General features: G+C 37.4%; 1 protein-coding gene across 1 annotated transcript in view; it reads right to left on the bottom strand.

Annotated features, from left to right (window-relative positions):
• The window catches only part of Nek7 (NIMA related kinase 7), a 149566-nt gene that overhangs the window by 43175 nt on the left and 82800 nt on the right, over nt 1-23591 (bottom strand). The window contains exons 4-5 of the mRNA XM_008830256.3: nt 11155-11217; nt 9267-9377 (exon numbers count right to left, since the gene is read on the bottom strand). Of these exons, the coding sequence (XP_008828478.1) occupies nt 9267-9377; nt 11155-11217 (174 nt within the window). The remainder of the gene's footprint in view (nt 1-9266; nt 9378-11154; nt 11218-23591) is intronic.

Genomic DNA, 23591 nt, shown 5'->3' with positions numbered 1-23591 from the left:
AATTTACAGCCAATTTTGAAAGAGATGCATCTTAGCTCAGAAAATTGTTATTGAATATGTCAATGCTGTTGTAATGAAATGCTTCTTCTAAGTATGTGGTTATTAAATAAATAATTTAAAAAAATTTAAAAATAGAATTCCTACAAAGAACTATCCCTGCACTGCTGGTATGTGAGTAACTCTTAGGAGAATCTCCTGGTATTAAATTAGGCGAGCCAATGCTCCCAAACACTTCCAAGGTTGTCTTTACTACATCAGAGCACTATAGATAAAGTGAGATTGTAAAGAAGTCAGGCAGGATGGTACACACCTATAATCTCAGGACTTGGGAAGTAGAGGCAGGAGGATTTGGATTTCAAGGTCATGTCTGATCACAGCAAGTTTGAGGCCAGCCTGAACTATGTAAAACCCAACTCCAGATAATTTATTTAAAATTTAAAAAGTTAAAAAAGTTAAAAGTAGAAAGTTAATCTTCAGGATGACACAGAAGTTCACAAAGATAAATAAAAATATCTGCCTCTGGAACAGAGTATGTTGCTAAGAGGCCCAAGGACATTTTGACTTTTAGCCAAGAGACCTGCTACTTTTCTTTGGGGTCTTTTTTTACCCTTTTAGGTACCTTTTAGGGTTACTTTTCAGAGGGGAAAATGTTAGAGTAACAAAAAACCAAAGAAAGAAGAAGAAAAGAAAAGAAAAGAAAAGAAAAGAAAAGAAAAGAAAAGAAAAGAAGGGAGGGAGGGAGGAAAGAAGGAAGAATACATGAAGTTGTCAGAAAAAAGTGATGGGGAGATATGAGAGGAGTTGGGGGGGAGGAAGTGGGTGTTGATTTGATCAAAACACCTTATATGCATGTATGAAATTCTCAATATAATTTTTTTAAAGTTAAAATCTGCCTCTTTGTTATGTTAGAAGACAACAGTAAGATAAAAAGATGTTTGTTTTTTTTTCCCCTGTGTGGACAAAGAAAACACAGTAGGACAATAATGATACAATAAGTCAACAGAAATCTAAATAAGGGAAAACGAGAATTTACACATAATGGATCAGTACCTCTGTGCTGCCACTGAGCTGTTCATAGCTACCAGAATTCCTGCTCATGGGCTAACAAGTGCCTAAGGCAGCTCAGGGTCAGTGTTACTAAATCTCTTCAAACCTAAGGAACCATGAAAGCTCTGAAAATTAATTATCTTCTTATTTTTCCCATGTAAACACAGTTCAGATTTTATATATAACCTTTTAGTTATGCCCACGGACTATATAAGTCTTTATGGAATATGATTTTCAACCTACAAAAATCTGCAAGTTCTATACTGCTTCACCATGAAATATATAAGTGTCATAGAAAGTCCACCTAATATTACACGTGTAATACTCCTCTAACAATGAACTAATTTAGATGGACATACACACAGGTGTATACATTTATTACAAGATCACATTTGGGATCATAGGCAAGTGTCAGTTGTTGGACATGGGCCATATACTCAGCAAGGGGCTGAAATGAGAAGAGTAGGTGAGCAATATATTAGAGCGATCAAAGATAGACAGTACCACTGGGGAGTCTTCACTGCTTTAAGGATGCAAAGGTCAAGAGTGTAAAAGATATTTCAAAATGATTTCATTTCTAATATAGCCTTTACATCAGATAAGTAAAATAAAAGACGTTTTCAATATAAAACAGCTAAGGAGATAAACAAGATTTCTAAGTTCTAACATTTTAAGATAATAATTACCTCAAAACACTGCCAAATTCTGGTTAATTTATCAAAGTTCGTAGTAAGTAGAATTATAAGATGCACTTCAGTCCCTTAATACCTACACCGGGGGCAAAATTCTCTCCTTTTGACTATGAGCCAGGTATGTGAATGTTATGAAACACTACCCATAAGGTGGGCATGGTGGTGTCTGGAATCCAAGCATTTGGGAAGCAGAGGCAGGATAGTGAGTTTTTGAGGTCAGCCTGGGCTATTTAGAGAGATACTGTGGCCACTGGTTGGTTGCCCATGCTTTAGCAAACAGCCCCACATCCATCTGCACATGATCAGAACTAATTGGACTCAGGAAGCTAATAATAGTCATAATATATTATTAGTGATTTTTGTAAAATTATTGTTGTTATTATTATTAAAAGGGACCTGGCGTGGTGGTGCACGCCTTTAATCCCAGCACTCGGGAGGCAGATCTCTGTGAGTTCAAGGCCAGCCTGGTTTACATAGCGAGTTCCAGGACAGCTGGGGCTACAGGGAGACCCTGTCTCAAAAAAACCAAAAACAAAAAGGGACATGAAGTCAGAAGGGAGATAGGTTGGTGGGTCCCAGGGGGAACTGGAGGTAGTTGGGGGTGGGGGGTGGGGGCAGGACCAAAATATATTGTACAGATGTATGAAATTTTCAAAAAAAAAATCAATCAAAATATTATTTTTTAAAAACCACAGAAAAACCTGAAGGAAGAAAAGGAATTATATTCCCAGGCTATATTGTACTATATGGCAGAAAAGACATTGCAGATGTAATTAAGTTCCCTATTCAGTGGACTTTGAGTTAATCAAAAGGGACATTATCCTGTGCAAGTCTGACAAAATCAGGTGGGTCCTTCTGAGAAGCCAGAGACTCAACACCACAGAGACTCTTCTGATGGCGTAGACTAAGGAAAGGGTCATGTGACAAGGAAAAGCAGAGTCTATATACTACTAAGTATGCCCCCAGGTAACAGCAGTGACTTTAGTCATCCAGCTACCAGGAACTATATTCTTCTTACCATCAGAAGTTGGAAGAAGACTCTGAACCTCAGTGTGTTTGCAGTTCTCACCTTGACTTTAATTTTCTAAGACTAAGTAGTTCCTGGCCTCCTGACCCACAGACATTGGGAATAATAAATACATATTTTTACCCTGACAAATTTATGGTTATTTGCTATGTGGCAATAAAGCATATTTCTAAACATTTTAAAAGCAATATATAAAATTAATTTTATACCTGTAGAAAGAAAACATTCTTAGATTCCTACATGTTAAAGGGAAAGACACACAAATCGTTAACAGTGCAGAAGCACAAGTGAACAATCTGAGAAGACAGTCTGTGTCCAAATACATTAGAAACAAAAGACTCTTAATTACTTGGAATAGTGCCACACTCCAGTCCAAAAAAGATACTCATTTGAATTATGTCTATTGCATATTTCACTAAAAACATTTATTAAAACAATATTTGCCTCATTCTTAGTCATTGTAGTATGGTTAGACATTTTTTTGGCAAATTTCTGAGTTATTTACATAAGGTTATATTTTGCTTTAGACAGTCTAGCAAAATGTAGGTGTTTTTAAATATAAACATATATACCTACACTTTTTCTATTTGTATCAACTTGGCTTTCTTATATATTGGAAATTATTATTATTACTTAGAAGAGTTTAATGAATGAAGTATGCTTTGCAAAAAGGGTTATGAAACTCTGAAGCACATTTTAGTAACATTACTGACAAACTGAAATAAACAATTCTTGTTTGCATCTCTCGATCAGTCTCACTCCCTCTCCCTGAGTCTGAATTACCACATTCCTTGACAATCCAGCCTGAGATGAGCAGAACACGGCTCTCTACAAGGTGGAGCACGCAAAGCCCCATTTTGCCCAAAATGAAGAAAATACATAGCAAACAGTACAACTTAACTGAAAGCAAACTGTTTTCTAAGATTATTTTATTTTGGAATTCTGATTACCGTTAATGAAGAAATCTATGATGAAAAATCCCAGATTTCCTTTTATCCTAAAACTCATCTGGGAAGTATTTCATCTGACCACAGCCTCAGGTACTCCTTTGTCACTAATTAGAGAAATACTGAGTATTTCAACTATAAATTGCTTAATTATATTTGTCAGTCTGCTCTAAACCAATTAATTATTTACATGTAAGAATCTTTGATGCAATGCTATGCAGAGGTTCACTTCTGGAATACAAACCAGGAGCTATATTTCCTTTTCTATCCCAATTAGGCTGAAGCCTCAAGAGACTGAAATAACTGTTGTGATGCGTGATGATTTATAACATCTCACGCAACTCAAGTCTCTGCTTCTTTCCTTTCTAAAGTGTTAAGTCACTATCGTGCTCCTTCCAAAAGAATCTTCTATGTTCTAATCCTCATTTAGTCTCCATTACAAAGCATGGCTTATGAAATCAGGGTTTTCAGAAAACAATTTTAGAGTTTTAATGCCCTCCATCCCAAATAACCCTTCCCGTATCTACTGTACGGGAACAGTCTTTTCTCACTGAGGCACACTACTCACTGTAGGAGCGAGTCTGGATGAGACCAGGATAAAAAGGAGCAGGACACTGTTACCAATGTCACATACTGGTCCTTGGAATAGGGAAGTGTAACCAAGGCAAATGGAGCAAGTTTTAGACACCACATACATAGAGAGTTCCTACTGTAAGCCAGGCACTTCCCTAGAAAAAGAGGACAGCCTGGTAAAGAAGAGCTCTAAGTCTAAATAAGGCAAACGGAGATATCAACAAAACAAGCCTACTGTAAGCCAGGCACTTCCCTAGAAAAAGAGGACAGCCTGGTAAAGAAAGTGGACACAGTCCCTGTGTTCAAGAGCTCTAAGTCTAAATAAGGCAAACGGACTACAGGATAACAATGTTAAATGTGTGAAAGAATGGTACACCAAGGGAATAGAGGGATATGCCCAAAGACATTCATACATAGAACCAAGATTAACTGATAGCTAAGTAAAGAAGTCAAGGATAAAGAGACTCAAACTGGACCAAGAATGGAGAGGGGCATCATGGGCAGAAGGAACTGCATAAATGACTCCAAAGACAACAAAAAAACCCCACAAGCTATATTCAAAGAACTGAATAGTCCATGTGCAGAGAACATGGGGCAAGCAGAAGTCAGATCTATAGCAGGTATCTGCGGAACAACCACCTGGTCCAGGCAATGTTCTAAGGACATGGAATGCAGATTCCTCCCTCCAGAAGTTTGTATCTTGTATCACTGCCAAACACTTCACTCTTTACCCTCACTGAGAAACCCTCAAAGGGTCAGAGTGAAAGGAAAGGTTTTTCCTTTTCCTGCCCACCTCCCTGCCTCCTAAGGACTGAGGGAGAAATCAGATTTGAGGAATGGTGCTAGGTGCTGGGAGATTATTTAAAAAGCTTTCTCTGTAGAAGATATGATTTATTTTAAAGTGTAGGAAGAGAAATGGAAATGGAACCAGGTAGAGAAACCCGGAAGACATTGAAGAGGAAAAGAAAGATCAGACCATCCTGACAAATTGAAAATGGGTTAGAGAGAGGTGTCAAAGAGACCTGCTCCCTAGCATGCACACAAGCTGAGCTGCCCAGGAAACACAAACAGGGGCAGTTTGTAAGATCATGAACTTATTTACAGACACACTGTCAAAATTTTAAAGAGTTCCATGCTAAACACAAATACTGAGAGTCAATAAGAAAACAGAGAATGACTGAACCCACAGGCAACATTGGGATCAACCAAAAAGTAGGTGTAAAACACACTAAAGCCAGGCTTGAAGCTTAAAACAGGGGAGTAAGATAGATGCCCCACCCAGGGGGAGAGGAGAGCTCACACATGTAATCCTGGTACCACGGAGGTGGAAGCAGGAAGATCAAGAGTTCAGTTTCCACTACATAATGAGTTGGAGGCCAGTCTGGGCTACATGAGACCCTGTAAAAAAAAATAAAACAAAACAACAGTGAATAAATGACTCAGTTAAGAAGAATGAGAATGTCCAGAAGGTAAGCAGCAAACAGACATGTGTCACTAGGAGGATTTAAGATGGGCCTAGAGGGGTTGGAGAGATGGCTCAGTGGTTAAGAGTACCGACTGTTCTTGTAGAAGACCTGGGTTCAAACTGCAGCACCCACGTACCACACATACACACACACACATACAAACACACACACAGAGAGAGAGAGAGAGAGAGAGAGAGAGAGAGAGAGAGAGCAATGTATTCTCATAATAACATTATGTGACATGTATTATTAACCCAGTTTAGAGATGTGGCAGCTGTAGTGCAATCACTTCAGATGAAGTAACTAATTCAAGGTCATGCAGCACCACTACTTAGATGCCTTTTGTGGTATGAGGTTCCTAGGGCTATTTTAGCTGTACTGTAAAAGCACCACTGTAACCCGTCTCCTCTATATGCACTATTACAACAGAAGTTACAGAGTTTTCTCAGTATTATTTAAATAACTGCCTCCTTGCCAGATGTGATGCATACCTTTAATTCCAGCCCCAGGAGGAGGCAGAAGCAGGCAAATCTCTGGGAGACTGAGCCCAGCCTGGTCAATGTAGTGAGCTCCAGGTGGGCTGGGACTAGGGAGACCTAGTCAAAAATAAATGAATAAATAAATAAATAAATAATAAATAGTCTTCTTGGGTAGACATAGAGTTCCAAGGCAACATAGATTATATATGTACTTGGCACGTACTAAATGTCCAATAAAGATAAATAGAACTGGTTTTTGCTTTTGTAAAAAAAATTATAAAATGCCATAACAACTTGAGAGAATAATGTTACTCAAAAATATTATTACATGAATTTATGCAACTGAAATAGAAAACAGACTAGGTATAGAGTTGTAATGACATAGTCAAGGCTTTGTACTTGAGCTTTCTCATCCTTAATAAAGTAACAGTTACACTGTGATGTGTCTGAGAGATTGCATACATACTGTCCTATCTTTGTATTTAAATGTGTGTAATGATAGAAAAAAAAGTTGTGAAGGGTGTATGCATGTAGAATTAGTGGTTACCTCTGGAAAATGAAAGAGTGAAGAAGGCAAAGGACCATTCACCCTCAAAAAAACAAATCCAAGACAAGCAAGCCTTTTGTTTTACAGTTACGAGAGTAAATAAAACACAAAACTTAAATCATATATTAAAAATGCCATAAGTATGTACACTACTAAGATGCATCATCCATACTAAAATTCTACTCGAAAAAGAACCAGGAGAGATTTTTCAGGTCAGATCTTCGTAAGTTATTACATTATTCCCTTTCAATACAACTTAGCTATTTGGGTCAGATCTAAAATAACATACTATAAAACACACACACACACACACACACACACACACACATGCACACACACGCACAGGCACACTCACACACCCAAGATCCAAAGCGTTCTATTGTGAAACCATCTGAGTCACGTCAAACTTTGTTAAGGCAGTTATGCCAAAGATTGGTACAAGACCAACAGGTCTGACACCATGATTTCAAGTTTTAGATGTAGAATGCAAAGGGCCTAGGAAACCTCACTAGGAACAACCAAGCAAAACCTGACGGAACCTACAGGAAAGAAGAGCATCACTCAAAAGCTGACACAGCAAAGCTCACCAGAGACAAAGGAAGGAATAACATTACAGGTTCTTCAAGGAACAGAAACTTTGATATTTCACTGAAGTACATTAAGTTCCTATGGAAGCTTGCAATTTATCAGGAATCAGCTGATACCCCCTAAAATATTTTCCCATGAAACAGTCCTTTACATTATACACACTTCAAATTTCAGTTAGAAGCCTTCCAAGTATTCCAAGGGAGTACCTACCATTCTACAGAATCACTACTCATAGAATTCTGCTGTTCTAAATCTAACTTGACAAAGATTTAGCCTTTCCCATCATGCTACTATATAGTTAATTAACTCCCACACCTAAAAGTTGGAAGATATTTACATCAATTGAACAGTTTTGTAAGGATTTTGTTTTCTTTTGTATGTTTCATTTGGTAAGCAGCTGTTTTTTTTTAAACACCTAGTGGAAGCCACTAGAGGTAGACAGAAAAGACATCCTGATTTCATTTTGAAAGTAGGACTATAATGTTTTATTACTCGTTAATCTGCAAAGACATATTTTGTCGGCAGCTGGCAGGTTAAGCAAGTGTTGGGAAGTCCCTAAAGGAGAAAATCAGGTAACTGATTAAAGTGATTCAATCTTTGTTCTGCTTGAGCCAGTTCCCAGCATCCTCCCTCTATCCCATCCGTCCCTCCCCTCTCCCCCCTCCTACCCTACCCCCCCCCCCCTTCTCCCTGGACTTTACTTTGGTCCCCCCCCGTTGTACTGGGAATTGAATATGGTAGGCAAGCACTCTGTCACAACCTAGATCCCCAGCCCTTTTTATCTTCATTTTCTACAGTGCTATTTCTCTAGAAAACTGTTCATTTTACAGATAAGGAATTTATATGACAGGAGTGCTACTGCAACTGATGCTGAAGTCCCACTCAAGTGCCAAGCTCTCAACCACTGAACACGCTGATCAGAAAATCTGTGAATGATTGTTAATGATATGTAAATTGTGCAACTCTGGTTCTTACTGGAAGGTCAAGGGCTTTGACCTGGTATTCAAAGGAATCCTGCCACACAAAAATCCGTAAGGGCCAATTAAGGAAAACACGTGGATTATTGCATAAGATAGGCCTAACTTCAAAAACATCAAATTTGCTCTTCATCAGCAATGATATGTATCCGCTAAAAAGTGTCCTTTACTCCCCAAAAATGTTGTGAAGGTTAAATAAGATAACATAAGTAAAGTAACATTCTCTAGAATTCTTCATATAGTAATAGATTTTTAATAATGATCAGTGTCTGAAACAAAAGATTTAATGCACAAGCTGATGATACCTAGCCCATATAAAAATAACACTTTATCCAGGTGTGGTAGCACATGCCTTTAGTCCCAGCATTCCGGAGGCAGAGGCAGGCAGATCTTTGTGAGTTTGAGGCTAGCCTATTCAATATAGTGAGTTCCCTAGAGTCTACCACTTCTGCTGGACCAGCTGGCCAGTGGATTCCAGGGATTCTTCTATCTCCACCTCCCCAGAGTTAAGATTATAGGCACACAATACTGTACTCGACTTTTTACATAGTTCTGGGGACCGGAACTCAGATCCTCACACTTGTATGGCAAGCACTTCAACAACTGAGCCATCTCCCCAGCCCTTGGATTTCTTTCTATCCCCCTTTCCCTGATGTAGAAAGATACAAAATCCATGGATGGTGTGCTCAGAGAAATCAAGCTAAACAAAAATCTAACTTCAGAAGACAAGTCTCTAGGCCTATTACCAGAGTGACTTGTGTGTTCGGACATTTAAGGTGACACGGGTGAACTTCAAGCAAGCCAGCTTCATAATCACCGTCACCTTTATCACCTCACATATGCCAAATATGGTAAAGTCTTTGAAGCAGCTAATGCAGCACAGACAACTCTGTACTAAAACTGTAACACTAAAAACCTCTTACCTTGATCATTCTGGAGAGGTCACCAGCATCTGCTAATTCCAAAACTATGTTTAGTTCATTATCTTCAATGAATGATGCATAATATTTAATTACATTTGGGTGATTGAGTTGCTGAGAAAAAAAAAGTGGAAATCAAAATTATTTTATTTTAAATTCCAGAGTCATTTATAGTTTTATAATTTAATAATTTTAATTTAGCTACTGCAACTCGCTTTTAAATTATAGAAATCTTAACACTAACAGCATATTTTTCTTTGCTGTAGTCAATTCTGAAACATTATTAAAAGTAAAACTAGATATGAATACATTTTATTTTAATACTTTTATTAGAAATAGCAAATTATGTACTTAAAATATTTTAAGTACTGCTATGCTTAGTACTTATATAAATGCAGTAAGTGAATGGCAAAACTGAATCATTAATTGCTAAAAATTATAAAAAATGACAACAGTAAAAGTATCTCTTTAAACTCTTACTTTAAAATTAGAGGTATTCCTAGCACAAGTCTGTTCAGCTCAAAACTACAATTTAGGGGGCTGGAAAGATGGCTCAGTAGTTAAGCGCACTAGCTCTTACAGACAGACAACCCGGGTTCATTCCCAACACCCATGTGGCAGCTAACAACCATCCAAAACTCCAGTTCTAAGGGATCTGAATCTCTCTTCTGGCCTCCAGGGGCATTGCACATATATGGTGCTTTTTTACATACAAGCAGGCAAAATTCTCATACACATAAAAATAATTTAAGAAAATTAGTATCCACCACTGTATCTAAATACTTTTTTACATCAAATAATATAAATATGTAAATCTCTGTGAGTTGATTCAAAAGAGAAATTTTAGTATGTAAAAATACACTCAGCAATCTGTATACATTAATAATTTAAAATTTTTAAATATCAGTCTTTAAGCAAGTCAACACAAGGCATATATTCTCTTAAATAATTTTTTATGGATTATTAATGATTTTCTTTGTATCAGAAGTTTTCTTCCATGCTATCCATAATGAGGCTGTTTCTATAATAAAGGATTATTAAACACATTTATTTAAACCAGTTACTTCAAATATTAAGAAATAACTATAACCACTACCAACATAAGAGTGGGAAAGTATAGCTTTGACATTATTCTTATCTTTTTGGATAAAACTAATGTTTTAGGAACAAATACAGATGGCATAAAACACCAAAACTTCTCTTTTCTTTTAAAGACAAGTTCTGGCTTTATAGCCTAGGACCCTCCTGTCTTAGCTTCTCAAGTGCTGATATCACAAGTGTCACCGTTACATCTGACTGAAAATGCAAAGTTTTATCTAAAGATTAAAAATATATATCATAAGTCATTTCATGAAAGAACTTCACTAACAACAAAATATTGAAGAGGTAACTGGAGCATCAATCAAATACTTAAGTGGATAAAGAACTAAAATGTTAATTTCTGACATGCTTATTTATATTCACTTTTTCTAAATTTTCAAAAAAGATGTAAAGAAATACTATTTTAAAACATGAACCATTTGGGTTAGTACAGGTTCTCAATATGAACATCTTGAGATGACAAATATGACTTATATTACTTAACTTTTTAAAAATGCCTATGTGGAATGGTCCATTAAAAAAAAAAGTCGTCAGTATTTTATGCCCATTTATCATTTACTTATTGTTTTGAAAAAACTGATTCCATCAAATATTATGATTAAATTATTTTATCTAAATCAAAAATACTAAATGCACTCTTCAATATATACACACTTTAACTGACACAATGTTCCTTAAAACCAGTGTATGATAGAGGAAGTCTTAACAATTGTTTTACTTAGTATATTTGATCAATCACTCTATCCACATGTTCAGAAATACCAACAATAGCACATTGTTCATTATTTACCTTAAGGAGATCTATTTCTTTGATACAATCAGCACGTGCTTTGGCATCCATTAAATCAAATATCTAAAAGTAGAATTTAGAATCATTTAGTAACCTATGCTTTAAGGTAATATGTAAATTCTTCAAAATACATACATACACAGAAGACAATTTTATTTGCATTCATTTACTGTGAAGATCTCAAGCTTCTCTGACAGGCAAACAGTGGTAAAAATGGAAGAAGAGAACAGCCAGGCATGCAGGGACACTCAAGTCAACTGCACAAATGACCAGAGTGGGGGAAATGGTCACTAGGACAGTATGGTAATAGTAATGGCACATCAATAGTTACCGGATGCTGAAGGTATTTCACAAACCACTTCATCTGATTCTTATTTAACCCTTACAAGAACAACAGTATTCCCATGTTGCAGAGGAAGAAAAGGATAATTACAAACTTTAAGGGACTAACAAAGGGTTACACAGTTCATTGACAGCAAACAGAAGGTAGGGATGACAGGATTTTATTCTTTTAAATACAAAGTGCAAGTAAAAAAAGTGCACAATCAGATACTGTCTTTCACATTAAGTTTTCCTGAGGAGGAATTAGGAAAAAACTGCAAAGGAGACATACTATAATGAATGCTGAGGAAACAGTGAAGTGGAAACATGAAAATAATACAGTCAAAAGGGTGGTTTGTGTTTCTTTGAAAAAAGGAAGAGATTTCTTAGGGCTTTAAGTGTATGAGAACAAACAAACAATCTTAGATATTACAGAAAATAACTGAATAAGTCAATACTGAAAACTGATTAAACCTTATATAACAGTATTTTTAAAGTTAATGGTTATTTTTAGTCAACAATTTCAATTAAGTCCTACTGCTTAACTTGGAAAAGTAGGTCAACCCGACGAATCTTTTCAATAGGGAAGGAACCACTGAACACCTACCAGTGAACACTGGCCTCATAACCTGTGTTGTTTTAATCTTCACACAATCTTACTAGGCAATGCTGACTCTATAAGACAGAAATGAGGACGAAGACACATAGCTTGTAATAATATGCTGATAGCCATAAAACAGGTAACAGAACTGAGACTCGAAGCCCAAGTCTTTCAGCTAGCTCCACAGCCAATGTTTTCTCATTCTGACTAGGACGTTGTGAATTTGTTTTTTATTGTTTGTTTGTTTTTAATATTTTATTTATTATTTTTAGTTTATGTGTATGAGTGTATTGCCTGCGTGTAAGTAAGTGCACCCCTGTCATGCAATGCCCACGGAAGACAGAAGAGGCTGTCGGATCCCTTGGAACTGGAGTTAGGACAGTTGTTAGCTGCCATGTGGGTGCTGGGATTCAAACCCAGGACTTCTGCAAGAACAACCAGTGTTCTTAACCACTGAGCCATCTCTCCAGGCCCGAATTCATTTTTTAAAAATATATTTTATTTATTATTTTTATTTTATGTGTATGAGTGTATTGCCTACATGTGTGTAAGTACACCCATGTCATGCAATGCCCAGGGAGGTCAGAAGAGGGCATTGGGAACTCCTAGAACTAGAGTTAGGACAGTTGTTAGCTGCCATATGGGTGCTGAGAATGAACCCAGGTCCTTTGCAAGAGCAGTCAGTGCTCTTAACCCGAGTCATCTCTCCAGCCCCCAAACTGTGAATTCTAATATACATAGAGAAGTATTAAAACGTGTGCCAAGTACAATATCAGAAACCTAAAGAAGGGCTCTCTCTGTGGGAAAGGGACAGCACTAAAGCTAAAAAGAACTAGAGGGTTCTACCCACCATAAATGAAAGTCATCTGACTCACAAAATAGAGGATAAGAGTATGTAACTATAGCTAATAATACAAAGCAACTTTTAATAGATATCCTTTTTACATTACTTAAGAGATGAACGAAGTTCTGATTCTTATTTAAACAAAATCAATGCAACATGGTCACCAGAGGTTAAGAATGGGTTAGGTGTTTGATAATAGATAACTAGACACGGTTACATAAAAGGTGTATAGAAATAGCACAAACTATGACGAAAACTATAACACAATAATTCATTACGTATTTTAATGAAGAACTAAAAGAGAGGAGTTTGCAAAATAGTGATAGTAATTATGCTGGTCTGATCACTGCATGCTGCATACATATAGTGAATTATGACAGTGTACCCCACAAAGATTTATAATTATACCTCAAATAAAACATAGTAAAAATCAATGTGAGGATAGTAATTAAAATGTAAGACAAATATAAAATACATAAACTTATTAAAGAACTACAGCTCAGTCCCTCCCATCTAGTATAGCAATTACACTGGGTTTATAGCTGACCAGCTGAGGGCAGGGGAGAGAGCAGGGCAGTGGGAGAACAGGGGAGGTTAGCTTTGCCAACAGTTAGGTCCTCTATATAGGAAATGTTGGTAAAGTGAGAAAATAGGTCTATATGACTAGGCACCAACAGAAGGGGTAAGAACAAAACAGCCATGAGCATTAAAGTGTATACAGTGTCACACTTAATTGAAGGAAGGAAAATCCTAATACACCTCAGTGTTCTCCAAAATCATCATAGCTTCATTTTACACAGAGATGATTAATACGAGTATCTTGATTCTAGATACAGACTATCTTAAACTGTTCATGACCAAACCCTCTGTCTTTCATAAAGTGATGTTGGATGCCATCTTATTATCACAAAAAAGAAAGCAAGCTTGCAGACCCTTGAAGATGCATTCTGTGAGGTGCAGAACAGACTAGAGCCCAGATGATCAGAGTGTGGTATGAAGGGTGTCACTTATTCAAAGTGATGTAAGAAGCTCAAGGGGTAGAGGAGTATGATTGGCAGGGCTCTCAAATACTTGATCTGTACAAGCAAACACATGCAATGCCCTCAAGGGTTTTATAAGAAGAATCAGCACACTCCAAAGTTCTTCACTTAAAGGAGTAAGATTTATATTTAGTAATTTCTCATTCATTCATCAAACGGCAAAAACATGGACAACAGGAAAATGATGTCACTAGTACATGGCATGTTAAACAACACAAACCATCATGCAAGCAGTGAAGTTTGAACTTGATACTAGTTAGTTATGAAATTGACAGAAAACCAGTAGTAAACATCAAAATGGGGCCAAGGATGTAGCTCAGTTGGAAGACTGCCCAACATGCATGAAGTCCAGTGTCCCAGCACCGGCACCGCATAAACAGGCATGACAATCAATGTTTACCAGCAGGAGGTAAGAGAACCAGAAGTCCAACGTCAGTTACTCTCATAATATTTGTGCCACTACTGCACGTGTGCGCCTACCTTGCCAGTTGTTGATATAGCTTGCAAGTTTCACAGCTGAGTAAAGCTGGTGAGAAATGTTTCTCTTCATGTAGCATGCCTAGCACTTTCCAGCACTATGAACACTAGCCAGCAGAGATGAGGCTCTGAAGTCAGCACTAGCTTGAGTTTTCCTTGTTTGTTCTAGAGCTTACATATGCAGTGTCTTCAGCAATAGGATCTTATCTTGAGGTTCTGGCTGGTTATCAAGAGCAGGAGCAATGGCCAGTATTTTAGGAGGATCTCATTAACAGCATCAAAAGAAGGAGTCCTCATGGCACTGAAGTAACGAGCCACTCTCTAATTAGATTTAAAGCTCACTTCATAGGATGGAGCCCATACGTGACCTGAGGTTAGATAGGTTGCAGGACATAGAACCTAGTACTATTATTCTGCTAAATAGATACAGTATTAAACTAACTCCTAACAACTTATTGTCATACCCACAGGTTAATGCATCTCTCAACTCTCAGCAGAGAAGCTTCCTTATGGAGCAAATGGTGATTAACACAGAGAACCACAACTGGCCAATGTGCAGAGAACAAGAGGCTGCAGAGTGTTTATCACTGAATAGGACACCTATATCAAACTTCTGCCTCCAAAGACTCAGGGATCATTGGAGAAGAGGGGGTAAAAAGATTGTAAGAGCCAGATGGGGGTGTAAGGAAAGCAAGCACTTTGTCACTGAGCTTGGGGGGACTGTAAGGAAAGAGAATTTTACTGACATCTGGTCAGTTACTCGCATATGAATCCACAGAAATGGTGACAGCATGTACAAGTCACACATATGTTCAAGCCAGACAAAATCCTAGTACAGACATGGGGAAGTAGGTAAGAAACTCCAATCCTACCTGAGGAAGTATTGGTAATGGATGGCTGCTGGGATGGGGAGAGTCAGTTTCATTTAAAGGTGAGAAATATGGCCTCCGTAGAATGTATATTTTATATAATATATATGTACACACACATGCACAAAATTGGGCAAAGAGAGTAAGGGGAGGGGAGTAAACATGATCAAAATACATTGCATAAAATTCACAAAAATTCAATTAAAAAGAGAAATAAGGAGTCAAATTATAGTCATTTTCCTGTGTTTTCTCAAGATTTAACAAAATCATAGATAATGTCCAACTGGGAATAAAGTAAAATAGGATGTTTAAACTGTAAACTTCAGAGGAAGGAATTAAAATTCACACACTTTCTCATTATGCACAGAACCTTCATGTGTCATTTGGTGGTTACTCTTCTTTTTACCAAAGTTAATCCTTTTTGTTTAACAAGTGTTATGCTAGAAGACAAGCAGCAGAGTTCTTTCTAAATGTTTCAAACGTTACTATGTGATACCTCTGTATTGGCAAATGTGATTTGTTTACACAAAAGTTCAAAATGGGCAAAGAAGAAAAGATTTTTTTAAAAATGGGACCAATTTAAAGTTTAACAAATACAAATCTGAGGATGTGAATCAGTGACAAAGTGCTTGCCCTGTGCACAAGACCCTGGGTTTAATCCCCAGCATTGCAAAGAAAAAAAAGCATAACCAAGATAAATGTCTAAAACTGTAGTGTAGAAAGACAGTCACCAGCCTCATATGAAAATTGAACCCACAACATAAGGCCAGTCTCAACTGACTTAATTATGAAAACAAAAAATAAAATATTTTTTATATTGGTTAAATGGAGAAATAGTATTTTGTACATATTATGCTACATAAAATGCATCACTAAATTAATTCTACTTATTTAAAAAAAAAAAAAAAGAAGTTCAAGATCATCCTCAACAAATTTGAAGCATGGGCTACATAAGACCCTGTCTTTAAAAAACTCCAAATGAGCAATAAGAGAAATAATAACTTCTTGCTTAGTCATGAATTCTCAGGAACTGGTGATCACAGGATTGAGATCACTGAACCTCTTTAGACAGGTGAGTGTTAGATAATCATGGAGTCCCTAAGGGAACAATTTCTCAACAGGAAGAGAAAGGAGAACCGTAGCATTAGTGATTAAAATGAGAGAAAAAAAAAATTCACAAACTTGGAGACACTGAAAAAAATCAACTCTCCCAATAATCAATGTCTTTTAGATGGGAAAAATATTTTAAAAGACAAGAGAATAAGAGTGCACTAGCTACTTTTCTGCTGCTGTAATAAAACCATGACCAAGGCAATTTTTAAAAGGAACCGTTGATTTGGCTTACGGTTCTTGAGGGACAAGAGTTCACCACAGCAGGGTGGCATGGTGGCAGAGGGAGCCAGAGCAGAAAGCTATGCACTCATACCTTCAGCAAGCACAGGAAGCAGAGCAAGCCAGACTAAAAGTTGGCAAGTTATATACTCTCAAAGCCCACTGTAGTGATGTGCTTCCTCCAGCAAGACCACACCCCTAAAGGTTTCATGACCCTCCCCAAAGAGTGCTACAAACTGGGGACCAAGGCTTCAAATACTTGGAGCCTACTGGGGGCATTCTCATTCAAACTACCACAGAGAGTAAGATACAATGTGTGTAAGTGCTTTAGGAAATTGTGTGTGTGTGTGTGTGTGTCTGTGTGTCTGTGTACATGCTACACAGAAATCATAAATATGTAAATCAAATTATAATTCGACTAATTTAGAATTATAAGATGAATTTTATTTTTACCTGATTTTTCAACAATATGAAAAGTCATTCCTTAAACCCTGAGAAAAATATGCATTGCTAGCATATTTGCTGCAAAACCACATGCTAAACTAAATATATTTACAAATACATTTAACTGGAAATGCCTAAGTATCTTATTGCTTAGTCAACAAGTCAAGACAAACATAAATACTGAATCTTTAGAGTAAGTCATTCCTAGACATAGATCCAATGCTATCTGATGATTTTTATGAACAAAAACAAAACAAATAGAGAAAAATATCTGCATTATTTTAACTTTTTAAATATAAAATATCTATAAAGAATCCTTCAGAAGATATTTTTTCAATCCTACCAAAATTTCTTTTGGCTTTAAAACATTGCATAGGTGGTAATAACCATATTATCTATGGTTTGACAATTACTGGCTGACAAATTCTTGGTTTTCTCTGAATCATTTTAAAAAGAATTTCTCTGTCATCCTGAAATTTTACCAAAATTACTCATAAGTTAACATCAGTTCTCTTAAAAAAGAACAATAATTTTTCATGTAACATAATAGGAACATTCTGAACATGCAAAATGCATCAAAGAAATTCACATACATCTGATATGTACAATATACACAGGTTTAAATACCTCACTTTAAATCCTCTTCAGGTACATCACCCCCAGCCTCCATCTGAACAAGTGGGCGGAGCTCTATTCCCTACATCCTTACACTTAGGGTCCAGGCTTCCAGGTCCTCACTCTTGTTCTCACACAGTTGGCCCCAATGCTTTGGCCACTGTAACCCTGGTGTCAGAAGGATGCTTCCATTCCTGTACCCAAACTCCACAATGGTCACCCAGACCTGCCCCCAAATCTTTACTGAGCAGGAAGAAGAAGGGGAGCCTCAATTCCTTCCTTTAAGAAGGTATTCTACAGGGTTGCAGCTGTGGCGGGTGGAGGGCACTGAGCTAGGTGACTTCAGGAAGAGCTCCCCCAAGTGCTGGAACTGCGTTCGCTCTAACACCTGGTTCCACTCTAGCCTGTCAGCCATCTCTCACCAGACTGCATCAACATGCCCAGACCAGAAGTTTAAAGGCAGGACTCAATTTCCTTCTCATAGACTCCTTAAGGACCTGCTAGGAGATAGGCAGCTACCAGACACTTGGTCTGTGCCCATAATTACAACTATTGAAAACTGTTTCCAAGGGGATGCCTTCTAACTCTCCAGGCTAGCTGTAAACATAATGGTCTACCAGTAAGCTCTACTTAATAGGTTTCTTTGTAATTACAAAACTAGAAAAAAAATTACAAAATTCATGTTTTGTTCATATTTTCTGGATGCCAGAAATTCAGCACACTTTAGTCTGTGCTGGGGCTTTCTCCTCTGAAAGCCACCGCACAGCGGTACACAGGAAGCTATAAGACTGTGGCAGAGGAGAAGCAAGAGAAGTCACAACCTTAACTGTGAGAAATGCTCCCAAGAGGAGTAGGGGGAGAGGGCCTCAGAGGAAAAGCACAACTAGAGACAGAGAAGCAAGGTGGCGAAACAGCAAGACACGAGAGGCAAGCTTTAGGAAGTACGGGGAAACTGGAAACGGCAGATTCTCTAGGAACACGAGTCAGAAAGCAGATTTCTGCCTGTAGGTAAAGGGGGAAGGCCGATGTAGAAGAATGGAACTGGTGGAAAACAAAATTGCAAAGGAGGCAGAAAAGGAAGATACATCCAGAGCACAGGACGGATTAGGGACAGTCCAATGTTAATGAGAGTTAGGAAGCAGGCTGCATGGCAGAGACCAGCTGTCAAAGCAGGAGGTGACACCAACTGCTCAGCACGAATGTGACAGGGCTGTGGCTGAACAGGCAATGTACCTGGCATAAATGTTTGGAGGGTTTCTTATATTGTAGGAAGAATGCATTCAACAGGGAGTATAAAAGACTATGCTTCCAAAGTAAAGTAGAAAGTTCCCAAGAAATAACCAGAGTCCTCTGGGCTGTAGGCCTGGAAAACTGATTAGATGTGGACAGGGAAACAAGGAAATGAGCCCTGGAGAGAACCCAAGCTGGGGATTAGCAAAACAAAATGAGATTCTAAAGTGACAGCATCCATTTTCAAGTTTGTTAAAATAACTGTCCAGGATCCAAAATAAGTTAAAACAGATATCAACTAAGAAGCCTGAAGAATATCAATGGTGCTTGCCAGTCAGATGAGGTCAAGGAGCAAGAATGGGGCAGAGGAGATGGAAGACAGATGGGAATGTAGAGAGGGATTCTGCGAGCTGGAAACACAACAGGTAACATGTAGGGGGACAATGGAATCAGGCACACGCAGAGACAAGCCTGGCCCTCAGAGAGATCATGAAAGTGTCAGGGAACTGACAGAAGAGAAATGAGAGACAATTTGAAAACATTAAAAAAAGGTACTGCGGACTAACTGATGAGTAAGGATGGCCCTAGCTTCCAGACCGAGACAAGACTCACACTACAGGACTACATGAGGTGGCCAGGGAAAGCCAGCCACAGAGCAAATGACAGCACTGTGCCTACGTACGCAAGGAGTACCTTACGGGAAAGCACTGAGGAAGGTGGGAATGCCACTCAGTGGAAGATCAACTACTGAGAACTTTGTAGAACACGGTCAGGTGCCTTCAAACCTGCCTCCAACATGGAAGCCAGAAGCTCAATAACTTACTTTATAGCCGTTTGACTAGTATCTACAAAATACTTAAAACTTCAGGCTTTTCATTGTTATTCATATTGATAGTAATATTTAGTAGATGAATACTTCTCAATTAGAAATTTGTAAATTACTGTGTAACAAAGATGATGAATCCATTTTTTCAGATGTTTCTCAGTTTACAGTACTATAGGACTTTTTTAAAAAAAATTGAATTATTTTAATTTCATTACAGTGGCATTGACATATTCAATAATAATTTCCAGAGCTAAGATGCATCGCTTTCAAAATCGGCTGTAAATTTTTAGGTTTACAGTTGAATTAATACAGTTATATAATGTTGTACTCCGTATAAACCCTATAAGACATAAAATTGAGTATGGTTTTAACCTTTAAAAAAGATCTCCATTTCATTATTAAAATATACTGTTTCATACAGAAAAACTCATTTTTAATGCAACCAACACTCAGATGTTTGCACATGTGTCTCTAATCTCCATATATCTGATTATTACTAGTCACAGTCAGTTACTTTCTGAGCTCCTTGGCACCTGAGCATGGTCATCAGGTAGATTTCAATGGTAATGTTTTTCACATCTACTAATTAACATGGAACAAATTTTTATGCTTCTTCCTCAAATATAACTCATTTTTTATTTATTGAGTTTTTGTCTGTGTACTTCATAAAGAACATCCCAAACAATCTTATTCATCTATACACCCACATCCCAAGTGACACCCTCCCATGACCCCCCCTCCACTGGGGCCCATAAACTCTGTCATCCCTGTTACTGTCCACTGTGTTGTCAGTGCCCCAAGCCATTCCAGTGCTTATCCATCTGCTGAGTCTAGTCAGCCTGTCTAGAGTTCCTTGTTTTAGGAAGATCAGCTCTTCCTCATCTAGTAGCAATCAGTTGTCAGTATTCCTTTAGATAAGATTGGGGTGTGCTGTTCATTTTCCCAGTTCTATGCTGGGTTACTGTCTGGGAGTATCTTGGGCCACCCTGGCCAACAACTCAAAGGAAAGTATCTCCTGTCTGGCATTGTTTCTTGTTATGTAGCCTTTAGTTATACAAACGGACCCTTAAAGAATTATATTGATCCCTTTAATCTTTGGTTATACTTTCCTTTTGGGTGTTTAAGATCATGCAGTTGGCCCAGATAAACCAATTTATATTTACTCTTAAGGCTGTTTGAGGATCTGTACTCAGGGGTCACATGGGCTTAGGAGGAGCCCCTGGCTCCTTTCCTCTACCAGTTCCATCTATATGAAGATAAGTCAAAGGTCCTGCTCAACCGTGGCTGGCTTCACTTGGAAGCATGGAGGAAATGTTTCCTCTGAGTTGACCCTCCTTTTTGTAGACTGGACACTGGTTCGAGTCCATCTGGTGGGGTCTCCTCGGCCTCCTTGATTAAGAGGACAGGTGACAGCAGAGTTACAGGACATTTTGAGAGGTGCTCCATAGTACCCTGGAACTTAGTCAACCTTGGAGGGCAAGGAAAAAAAACTGTCCTTTAAGTCCCTCTGACCAAATTAATATAGGCCTCAAAGTATGTCTGTTAAATATCCAAGAACGTTAGTTCTACCAGTCTGGTACCTTTAATTACCATGTACTATGTAGATAAAGCTTAGGCATTTTTTTACACAGTAGTCCGTAATCTTTACAAAATTTTACAACAGGTAAGTATAAATCTTTCTCCACAGAATATGAACAAAACCCTTCCTTCTAGTTCTCAGACCCCATGTTACTTTGTTCACCTGAGGTCACAAAGATCTGGTTCATCTACTCTAGAGTCATCCTGCACCACTGGGCTCTCTATAGTCGCAGCCTTCTTGCTCCTGCCGTGGCTGACCCTCTTCCTCCACCTCAGCTTAAATTTCACCTCCTCAGAGAAGCCTCTACTACACCCTGCGACAGGCTGTCCTTTTCCACCTAGTTTGTCACTAGTGTCACAACATGGTCATGTCCTTTTGATCTATAATTATTTGATTTATTCTCTGTCTGTCCACACACAGAAATAAGTTCAATTCTTATGCCCCTAGTATTAAGTAGCATCTGCCAAAAATACTCAATAAACACTAAATTAAAATAAAAATCATAATTAAAAATAAAAAGTACAAATACTTCAATTGCATTTATTCATTGGGCCTGGACACTAGAAAACTTCCAAGCTTTAAATATAATAAATTTTTAACGTGTATTCAAGACCAGCCTGGTCTACACAGCATACCGAGAGACCCTGTCTCAAGAAGACCAAAAGCAATTTTTTAATTTTATCTATTGTTATTATTATTATTATTATTATTATTATTATTAGTGTGTATGCATGTATGTTACGTGTGTATGTTTGGGCATGTGTGTCATCTGCACATGTGGAGATTGGAGGACAACATTTGGGAGTTCTCTCCTTCCACCATGGATCTGAGGGTTGAAATCGGGTCATCAGGCCTGTATGACAAGCTCCTTTACCCATTGAGCCATCTCATTTGCCCAAGAAGCTTTAACTTTTAAGACAAAAGCCAAAGTTACCTTTTCAAATAATCCTAGCATCAATTTACTTAACTGTTCTCCACTTTAGGAAATGCTGACTATGGATCATCCTTACAAATCTTCATTTTCTTTTATGTCATTAATAACTCCAAGTTTGGAAGACGTCTATAGAAGTTAAATGACACTTCATAAAAGCTACATGATAAAGTTAGTGGTGCCGGTGAACTGTACAAAAAGACTGTGTATATGGCTAAAAAGGTTATAAACACATTAGTTTCAACCTGCACATTACAGAAGAAGCTGTCATTGTCCACAAAGTTTTCAGTACAAGTAAACACACAGAATCCAGAATAAAAAATTAGTATATATAAAATAGGCAAACTGTACGCAATAATTTTGAAAAGTATTATCTAGATAATGTTTTAAAACAACAAATAAACATAAGTAAATAAAAGTAAAGCTTTAAACATCAAAGAATATATTTTCTTTCAGAGAGTTTTTAAGAACAAAAAGAGTAACAAAACATACTATCACTTTGGATTTTTTTTGTAAATATACATAACATATGTTTTCAGCTTTTTATTCTAAAATGATTTCACTGATGATGGTTGTTACAGAGTAAACAGTATTATATGAGCATACAACTTAAGAGGAAGAAAAGAGAAATTAAACTTTAATGAACCATGGCTCAAAATACCTCACTTGGCAGTATTAAAAAGTTGGGTAACATGCCAAGTATGGAGGCACATGTTTTTTGGTTTTGTTTTGTTTTGTTTTTATTTAATAACCACATGGTTAGAAAAAGCATTTCATTACAGCTTTAACATAGTAACACACTCCAGAGCAAGGATACATCTCTTTCAAAAGGGGATGTAAATTTTTAGGTTCAGAGTTGAATTAATACAGTTATACAATATTGAACTCAGTATAAACCCTGTAAGACATAGAATCGAATGAGTTTTTACCATTTAAAGAAGATCTCCATTTCATTTTAAAATATGCTGTTTCGTACAGTTTTAATGCTACTAATGCTTAGATTTTTGCACATGTGTCTTTAATCTCTATGTATCTGATTATTACTAGTCACAGTCAGTTACATTTAGATTCTTGGTACCTGAGTATGGATATAAAGTCATCAGGTAGATGTTAATGGTAATGTTTATCACCTCCACTAATTAAAATTATTTCTCTTACATATATACTCATAAACGGGTATACACTATACTGTGACAAACTGTTAATTGAAGAAAGATAAACATTGACCATCCGTCCTTTTCTTTTTTGGTTACTAGTCAATGAATTGACCCCCACAGTTCAAAGTTACTTCAATAAAATAGACAAGCAGAATTCTGAAGGTTTCTCCT

This window comes from Nannospalax galili, unplaced genomic scaffold (assembly GCF_000622305.1).
Source record: "Nannospalax galili isolate Female #2095 unplaced genomic scaffold, S.galili_v1.0 scaffold113, whole genome shotgun sequence".
Taxonomy (NCBI): Eukaryota; Metazoa; Chordata; class Mammalia; order Rodentia; family Spalacidae; genus Nannospalax; species Nannospalax galili.
The sequence above is the reverse complement of the archived record's forward strand: the minus strand, read 5'-3'. Positions and strand labels throughout refer to the sequence as shown.